This window comes from Montipora foliosa, chromosome 13 (assembly GCF_036669935.1).
Source record: "Montipora foliosa isolate CH-2021 chromosome 13, ASM3666993v2, whole genome shotgun sequence".
NCBI lineage: Eukaryota > Metazoa > Cnidaria > Anthozoa > Scleractinia > Acroporidae > Montipora > Montipora foliosa.
The window spans coordinates 6,344,418-6,354,417 of NC_090881.1; the positions used below are offsets into that span (position 1 = coordinate 6,344,418).

Consider the following 10,000-nt stretch of genomic DNA (forward strand, 5'->3'; position numbering starts at 1 on the left):
AACTTTAATTCTCTTCCGAAGTGACAAAAAACGAAGTTCGCACTTAACTGGCCAATCATAACAGGAGCAATCAATCAAATGAACCAATCAGAAATCAAAGCGCATCAGAGCAATATGGTCAGTGCATTTTGATTTTGAGACTAAATGGCTTAATAAAAACCATAGCGCGTGATTTGTTAGCCATGCCAATCACTCGCATCTGATCCATTATACAGCAATCTTTGGTTCCATTTGTTTCCATTCTAACAGCAACAACAATAACAAATTTTACCGTATCTTTATGAGCCATTTTCCTTTTTGACAAATGATTGCAATGGTCAGCAACCTGGTACCTGCTGAAATGTCCATGTTCATTTATGGTCCGCTTTTGGACCTGAAAATAAAAAAAATCTTTGCTCTAAAAATCAATTCAAGAAACAGATTCCTAGAACTACCAGGTGCCATGAGCTCGTTCCCACTTTCTTCCAGTACCCATCCCCACCTCCCACTAATTACGACCTCTGCTAGTTACTTAGTTTCTCTTGTCCCCGTTTGGGAGAAGGGCAGAGTCTTCTCTGCTCAGTCCGATCGGTTACCATGACTATTCCACTAATACAAGTCAGTTTCACTTTCATTTCGGTATTCTACCTGGAAGGTCGAGTCCTGGCGGAATTCAACTCGTTCTTACAAGATGATAACTATAAATAATAATAATAGTAATAATAGTAATAATAATGATAATAATGATAATAATAATAATAATAATAATAATAATAATAATAAATAATAAACTATAAATTAAATATAATAATTATTAGAAATTATCGCAATTCAGGAAATAATGATTATCACAGTTTTCGAGTTTAAGTCTTCGTGCCATGATGTTTGAAGAACTGACCTAAGTGCTTTTTCGTGTTTCAAGATATATCTTTACTCTATAAGAGACAGACTGCCGTGCTGTAATACGTCACGGGGTTATTACATTTGCAGATTGTCACATTTAAGTCTAATAAGAACTATGAACCACTTTGCTCCCAATCACAACTGGCATCGCAGAGGTCATGGGTTCGAATCCCGTTGACGGTTGGACTGGATCTAGCATGAAATGGAGGCTAATGCGGGCAAATTAATTTGCATTTGAAAAGATTTGCCCGCATTAGCCTCTATTTCATGCTAGATCCAGTCCAGCCGTGAGAATTCGAAATGGTCTATTGCTCAAATTGTCAAGTTAAGTGGATTACTTCTACATTAGGTCTACAACCCGCACTTTAAATATATACATTCCTTTCATTCTCAACCTTTGTTTGTATACACTGAGGGACATTAATTAAGGAACCCACACACTGTTCGCGAAGGCTAAGGCACAGGGCTCCCATTGTGGGCTATTTCCGCCAGCATGTGTGTCCACCTCCGGTGGATTTCCCAGGAAGTGCATCAGAGCGAATTAGCCGAGAAAAACAAAATACAGCTAAAAATGAGGCTCTTTAGTTTACAGGGTACTGGAATCTTCATCATAGGATTCACGAAGTACTCTTAGTTTACAGCATATTGCCCCTACTGGGTTATAATATGATGTGACAGAGGCTTAGTTGTAGATTTATGTTTCTGATTAAGACTAAGAATTTAATCGTTCGTTACCATCCCGCTAGTAGCAACCCTTCCTAAGACTAATTAAGAAGGTACAATTGAAAAAAACTGATCAAACCAATGCATCTGTGCATTTGAACGGCAATCAATGAGTGCACTCCAGCTGTTCTAATAGCTTACCGTCCGCCGCTCTTGAAGCCATACATCTAAAAATTCACCAAACGAATATTTCCTTTCTATTGTCCAGCTTGGCAACGTGTTTCTATTGGGCAATTGAATGCCTTTACGCCACATTCCACCTTTTTACATTTGTGACGTCTCCTTTAGAACAAGTAAATTAATTTAGAACACATAAATTAATGAACGAGAGAGTCAATATTTCTGTGATGGTTTCAGCCAGTTCTTGCTCTTGCTTCGTAACATCCTTTCCTCTTAGTTGTTTCTGCACTATGTTACTTCCGAATGGTAACTGTCGGAGTCAAGTCAAAAAGTGACTCTAGCGCGCGAGCCTTTCGGGCCTTCGCTTTGGCTTGGCTGTTTGTTCTTCTGGAAAGCTTTCAAGCATGCAACCAAAGTTTGCAATTGCTTTGATTTTTCGTATCTTGAAAACAATTGTTAAGACCAGCTTTTCAGAAGATGCAGAGCGTTTCACGGGCCTGTTCCTGGTTACGCACCAGAATTTTTCTCCCTTAAAAGAGGACCCTTTGCAATTATTTTGCTTTTTCTCCCTTGAAAACAGGGAGTTTAACATACAACGACAGCTACAACAACGACAACGTCAGAAAGCAATGGTTTAATGACGAAAACTCGTCGTGCGGCACGCACTTCAGTACATTTCTTATCTTTGCCGTACTCCACAACGGCAGCAACGAGAAATGACCACATTTCACGTTTTGACGGGAAACTGGGCATCCAACAACGAACCGTTCGTTTTCTATCCTTAATTTTAAAATGTTCGTACCAGCTCAGTCGGTAGAGCAGCGATGATCTAACTCGAATGTCGTGGGTTCAATTCCCACCCTGGTCAGAGTATTTCTCTGTCCTTATGTGGGCGCAATTCCATTAGTAGGGCTAACGCTCACATGGTTTTCATGGGTAGAATATAGCACTTCACATTACCCTCAAAATAGTTAATTCTGTTGAAATATAAGTGCTACACAGCCAACGTTTCCAAAAACGTAACCCTTCCTTGTATTGATTGCCGTGAAATTGTCATCTTAATTGCCACGACCTGCTCCCATCTCGTACCCTCAAAATAGTTACACCAGTTATTGTTTGCCCTTACTGTGTAACTTGAACAAGATGAAGTAATCGCGAAATACTTACGATAGCAATGCGAAATTCCATAACAAAAACAAACGGTCGAAAAACCTGTCGGTTTTAGGTGGGCCGTTAATTACTTATATATAAGGTTAGGTCGTACGGCTAGTTTTCGGAAGATGAAAAAGAAAAAACTTTAATTCTTCCCGAGATCAACCAATGGGGATTGTAGACAATTTGTTGTTTACAGTTGGTAGTTTCGGCAGTAAACATTGCTTGCATTACCGCGTGGCCTAAATTTAGTCTTCTATTGAAAAAAAAAAAAAAAAGAAGATGGTTCGAGCAGGTACCAACAACTTCTTGCAGGGATCACTCCAATGGCAGTAACGACTAGCCACACGCTTAAGACCTCGTTTTTTTCTTGTTTTCATAAGAAGATCGACGGAAGTGCCAGTGATGTCAGGTGCGCTAAAATGACACCTTTGTAGAGGCTAAGTTTAGCTGGATGACATCTCGGCGACCAGACTTTTTGCGTTCGACGTAGGAGAACGCATGTTTGTATCGCGGAAAGCACAGGAAAGGATCTTTATTCAAGTGTCCACTCGTTCTAGCCCTGGAGCATTAATTGGGGACACTGTCAACTGAAATTAGCAATTAATGCAAATCAAGTCAAATGTTGGTTTTTGAGGAAAGGAGAAACCGGAGTACCCGGAGAAAACCTCTCGGTGCAGAGTAGAAAATCAATATCACCGTTGAGGCGAGGTAAATATCCACTCAACTCTAGTTATAGCGGACACACTCAGGGACGTCATTTAGTGTCCGTGGGCCGGCGGTGTGAGAAAAAACGTGCTGTAAACATGCAATAAATAACTTTGACTATGTCAGTAGAGTTATTTTAATCTTGAATTAATGTTTTAAATGTGCGACTTATGCCAATAACGGCACAGTTAGGCAATGCAAGTCTAATGCGGTTCTTCGACTTTCGCATTTAACATCAAACTCCAAAAGCAATGGCGGTCTGAGGGTTTGAGATTCCAGTTATTTCAGTTATGAGCTATATGGCGTCCCCAAATAACTTGCAAGACTGGACGAACTTATCAACACTACCAAACTGCTAAGCAGTCGTTGAGAATGGTACACGAGGGCTTGATGTCTCACGAAGAGCCAGGAAGAAAAAAGCACAAGCTTAAGTGTAGAAGCAAGGACGTTTCTGCAGACAAGTAAGGAATTAATGTGAAACTTAACATTCCAGAAGTCTTTTAAACTGTATTTTGACAAATTATGAAGAACAGACTGTAATTTTACGTAATTATGCTGTAGGAGAAGTACACGATGTCCGCTTTATCGAGAGGCAAAACAACAAACTGATTGTCATTTTTGTACGACGAAAGTGTCCGTAATTCCGTAATAGCGAGAGTCCATAATAGCGGGAGTCATTTCCAGTCAAACCTCTATAGCTTTTGTCGATCGAAGGTCTGGATTTTGCCCGGCCGTAGAAGGGTGTCCGCAAGGCGAGAGTTGACTGTATCCCGAGGGTATCGATCCGAAGCCGTATCGTTTCAGCTTTTCGACGCCATCTTGGACTGACTGACATTGTTTTTTTCTTCCATTTGATAGTTTGAATGGGTGGCGCTTCCACAAAGGAGGTGCAACTTTTTGAATTAACACCCCTTGGTTGGAAGACACGTTCTTAGAAATTTATTTGATTACAAGGCTTCAGAAGATTTTTACTTTTTATAACCAAACTTGTCAAGTGTTAAATTTTCGTATATTTTTCAATAAGGAGAAAAAGTGAAGTTAGACTTGACTTTCAGTAAAAGTTGTTTACAGCACTCGCTGTGGCATTTCGTAAAGGAGATTTAACTCTTGTATTTGAAAGCATTGGTTTTTTTTAAGCTCTTTCAGTTTCAATTGATAATACAATAATTTTGCCCTTTATGTGAGTCCATGCGATTACATATACTAATCAAACGCTTATTTTTAGGGGGGGGGGGGTCCAAATCCGCGAAAGGGGGTCCAAATTCGTTATCGGACCTGATCCAATTCCGCTGTGACACCGCCCGGTGCTACTCTCAGGATCTTAAAATAACTGAGAAGAAAGTGCTGCATTTGTAATTTCATCTGCACTGACATGGTTAGACTTTAAAGTCCTCTCAGATAAGGCCTTTTAAACCGCAGGCCCCGTCTCATAAGTATCAGTTTCCTGTGGGACGTTAACGAACCCACACACTATTCGAGAAGAGTGGGGGATGAAGTACCCGGTGTTGTGACTGTCCTCTTCTCTCCAGAAAAAGTGACCGGCTTGGCAGTGGTGCCTCTAAAAAGGCTTATGCTGTATGTGGCCGCCTAAACAAAACAGCCATAAGTCAAAAAGGGACTTTGCCGAGCGCTGGAACATGTGGATGTCGATGTAGCTAACAATGACGACAGAAACTGTGAGGTGCGATTCATTTGGCGAAAAATTCCGGTTTGAATTTCTAAAATTTCAAACCATCAAATGGAACAGAAAATTCCCGGTAATTCCGACATTTCGGAAGAAATGGCCAACTTCGAGAGTTTGACCAAAATTCCCGAAATGAACGTTCCGGAAAAGACTGTTGCATTTGTGATTTCGGAATTTTGCCCAAATGGATCGCGCCTGTGGTATGTCACAGGTAACCCACTTAATGATCGAGCTCTTGCATGTTGCTAGCAAGCAGTGATCCTCTCTTCGAACCGGTGCCAGACGTTATAAACCGATCGTAGTCAAGAGCCCGTGGAAAAGCTTGCCACAGAAAAGTCGAACATTCAAAGTCTTCAACTTCTCATAGAATAAAAGATTTCGGCGCTTGCTACGCCTCGATCATCGTCGCGAAGCTAAGTACGACAGTACGAACAAGAAAAATGGCTGCATCTGTGAGAAGGGTGACTACTGTTCACGTGTGTTCTTCTGTTCCCAACCTGGCCAGCTACCTTTCCAAACGTTTGCCACATATAAAGGTTATCGATGTCCCTGCTGGATGCAGCGAAGGTAGATACAACTTTTTTCAGGCAGAGGGTTGGCAATTATACATCTCTCGGCAATATTACGCACAGTTCTCTATTTGCATTTGAGCATTGTGCCTCTGTAAATGTCTATAGAGAAGAGTTAACGTTCGGAATAACTGAGAATCCCCATGTCCTCGCCTTAAGATAACCTGCGAGCAAGCTCTCTCGCGGTTCACAAGAGAGTTTCCGGCTTTTACTTCGTGTAGAAGACGCACATGACGTAACAAAAGCTTTAGGGGTCCTTAGGGATTTAGAATTCTGATTAGATATTGTTTCACGATTTTTGTTCTATTGTTTTACGTCATGTGTGTCTTCTACACGAAGTAAAAGCCGAGCTTCCACTTTAGCCATTTGCCACAAACCAGTAGGGCCAATTCCGATCAATGCCAGAGGCTTGAATGGCTTGTGCAGTGGTCATCAGAAAAACTGAAATTATGGGCCAATGCTCAACTCAGGAGCCGTCACACATTGTTTTCAAATTTAACCCATTAACCTGTGGGAGGGAAACTTAACAGATGTTCCTCTTTCAAATGCCAGACAATTTTACTCATCAAGTGAGGGCGTCGTGTGGTTAACCAAATATAAAGGAACATTATCCTACTTAACCAATAAGAATTGTTTTTCTTTCTAAAGTATTACTGTTGACTGTTTACTGGCATAGTCAAGACAACATTACTGACCCTTTTCTAATCAGTAGATAAAGACTGCTTTCTCCTTTGTCATGTACCGATATTTAACTAGACCACACACTATTCAATAAGAGCCAGGACATGATGGCCTGAACATATTGAGTCCTACATGTAAACCAACTCCCATGCGTATTGAAGAGTAAAATTGTCTGGTATTAGATAGAGTAAAATCTACATGTATTCTAGCTGGAGTCAATGGGTTAATTCTCCCACAAATGTGACCAACTTGGCAATGATGTCTTAAAAAGGCATATGATGTGTGATGCAGCATAAGCAAAAACAGCCATGAGGCAAACGGGAATTTGCCGAGTGCGGAGTCATGTAGATCTATCTATGTAGACCTAATGGGATACCATTCTAGCATAAAATTGAATATTGCACATCCCAACGAGGCTCCTTGGCATTATGCAAGAGGATATGTCTTGGCTTTCTTCCTTTATGGGCTGTGTTTCACCTTTGAAGTCTGGGCTAGGGTTTTACAACTTTTTGTGGAAAAATAATCAAGGTTGGACACTTAATTTTGAGAGCACTCGCCATTCAAGCGAGGGACCCTCAAAATGCACTCGCCCAGATCAGTTTTCACTTGCCCAAAAGTTTACCCAAACCCCTCCCCCCCCCCCCCCACCCCCCAGCCCCAATCTCTCCAACCAATTTAGTCATTTTTCATTTTTACTATTTAATACCATTGAAATTTACTTCAACACTGAAAGGCTATTAAAGTAAATAGGAAGTCTGTTTCAGAGTGCTGGGAAAGTACGGGAAAACAATTCATTTCCAACGTCGTCAAGCACGTGGCAGACCGAGGATTATCACTGACCAGGAAGCCATATTTTATATAATCTGTCTATTTATGAAGCCCAATGTTGCCTTTTAGCGCCAGTTTATTGGACAGTTCGGAATATAAAACTTTGTAAAATAGAAATAGTAAGTTTATGTTTAGGGATTTTCTTGGCAAAATGGAATGCAAAAAGCAGTGTTTATTTTGCAATTTAAATAATTTCTTTGCAACGAAAATCGTAGTCGCCAAATGGGCGAGTGATCGATGATTTGCGCTTACCCAACACTTTAGAGACTCGCCTAGGCGAGCGGGCGAGTGCTAATGTCCAAGCCTGAATAATAATAAATAGCATTTTTCAATTTTTGGAAAGTGTTTGATTACTGGTAATAATTATTATTTCTATTTAAAATTCAATCTCCATAGAGGTAAACATGCTGCAGGATGCCAAAGTTATACTGGCAGACCCAAACATTGCATGGCACCCATCCAAACTGCCTTTGCTTGAATGGCTTCAACTAACTTGGGCTGGAGTGGATGGATTTATTGAGAAGATCAACCCACAGCAATCAAGATCATATCTTTTATCAAGATTTGGTGGTGTGTTTGGTGCTTACATGGCACAGTATGTTATTGGCCATATTATTTCATGGGAAAGAGGATTTAGAAAAACGTGGACTGATCAGCAGACCACCCAGTGGTAAATACAAATCATGTTATTTGTATAACATCCTGCTGGAGATGTGGAGGGAGGTGAAGGGTTCCTGCAGTGTATAATGTGCATTGGAACAACCTTTGGTCAATCAAGCATCCAATAAAATACATGGCATTCTCGCATGACTTCAGTGGTTCAAGATGGCGTCGGAGAAAGAAATTCTGACGCCTCCGATGCCACGTGAGAATGCCATGTATTTTATTGGATGCTTGATGCTTATTGGATGATGCTTATTGGATGCTTGATGCTTGAATGACCAAGCTCAGCTCGATTCTCATGATGGCCACACATAGTGAGGAATTTGCTTCGCAAGGCCAAAAATATCAAACATGTTTGATTTATCCTCACGGCCTCGCGAGCCAAATTTCTCACCAAAATTTTCCCACACAAGTAAGGAAACAGCAGTTTGCTCAGCTCTTTTCTCACTGTGTGCTGCGGGCTTTAGCCTCTTCAGAATATGTAAGAGCCTAAAAAAGAACAACAACATTGTCACACAGAAACAGAAAGTTCTAAATTTAGACAACTTAAAACAATAATTATTATTGTTGTGCAATACAATAACAATAACTATCCATTTTATTGTTCAAGTGTACCTTTTTTTCTGCTATAGGTTGTGTCTTGGGTTTGTGCCCAAAATCCCTTCCCTGTTTATGAATCAGTTACATGGGCTTACATTGTGAATTTTGAGAGGTTGTGAGTGGTGATAATTCTAAACTTATAGATTTATGTAGCAAGTCAGCAATACTAAATGAACTTCATCTCAGGACAATAAGAAAACTACACGACCCCTTTTTGACACATTAGGCAATTTGGAAGTGTAGCTTTGTGAGACTGGAAAACACTTTTGAGGATTAAATTTTACCCTTCCTCTCTGTACCATAAACCACATGAACAATAACTTTTGAAGAATTCAGGGATATTTATCAAAAGTTGGCAGCTGGTTTGAGTAGAGCAACCAACTGTATTAACAAGCTAGGGTCCCAATGGCTCCTTTCTCTAGGGTAGTCTTGGGCGCATAATTGTTTGATTAATCTTGATGGCAAGGAGCAACTTACTAATCTCTTTTTACAAGATGGAAATCAAGTGAGGTCATCAAGTCCAAGAGAATAGTTATTGTTAATATATACCTAGACTTTCACTCAATAAAATGAGCACTGTGATTGGTTGATTCTTGTTCACATGCCATGATTAAATTCAAATGTATCCCAACTGGGATACAATTCCACAGTTGTCGCCCATGCTGAATGTTTCTTTAATTTGGTGCGGTTGTTGAAGGGAAAGTCTGGACTCTCAGAAAAACAAAACTAGCTGTTTCCCTTGTAAGAAAGACAAAGATTGGGCCCACATGTATGAATCGTTTTTGATATTATCAGTCTGTTCCAGTTCATTATTGAAATGGATTTTTGGCAAATTAAATGTCTAATGGTGTGATTTTGTGAGTAACATATATGTGTATTATTCCCCATTAACAAGTACCGGTAGTTATTATAAATTTTTGAGAAGTTTAAGAGATCTTGAAATTTACTGTTTTACTGCTTTCTTAAAGGGATGAAATCTGGAGGAAGAAAAACAAATACCGTTTGATGTCTCAACTAAGCATAGGCATTTTAGGTCTTGGAGATATAGGAAGGACAGTTGCCAAAACATGCAAATCTATGGGTATGACTGTGTGGGGATTGGGACGCCAGGAAAAATGCCAGGAAACAACTTTTGTGGATCATTATTGCACTTTGTCAAAACTCCCTGAGCTGCTACAGTCCTGTGATTATGTTTGCAATATACTGCCAAGTACACCTGCCACTAAGAATTTGCTGTCCGGAAGTGTGCTAGAATGCGGCAAAAACAATTCTCCTGTTTTTATTAACGTTGGCAGAGGAGATATCATTGATGAAAAAAGCCTTATCCATGCATTACACCAAGGATGGATATCAGGTGCAATTTTAGATGTGTTTAAAGTAGAACCATTGC

The 10,000-nt window shown here is 40.1% G+C and overlaps 1 protein-coding gene across 1 annotated transcript in view; it reads left to right on the forward strand.

The window, feature by feature from the left end:
• Nucleotides 1-5,478: 5,478 nt before the first annotated feature.
• LOC137983424 (glyoxylate/hydroxypyruvate reductase A-like) overlaps nucleotides 5,479-10,000 on the forward strand; it is an 8,780-nt gene continuing 4,258 nt past the window's right edge. The window contains exons 1-3 of the mRNA XM_068830620.1: nucleotides 5,479-5,836; nucleotides 7,744-8,017; nucleotides 9,579-10,000. The exon at nucleotides 9,579-10,000 is cut by the window's right edge and continues 77 nt beyond it. Coding sequence (XP_068686721.1) covers nucleotides 5,710-5,836; nucleotides 7,744-8,017; nucleotides 9,579-10,000 — 823 coding nt within the window. The 5' untranslated portion in view covers nucleotides 5,479-5,709. The remainder of the gene's footprint in view (nucleotides 5,837-7,743; nucleotides 8,018-9,578) is intronic.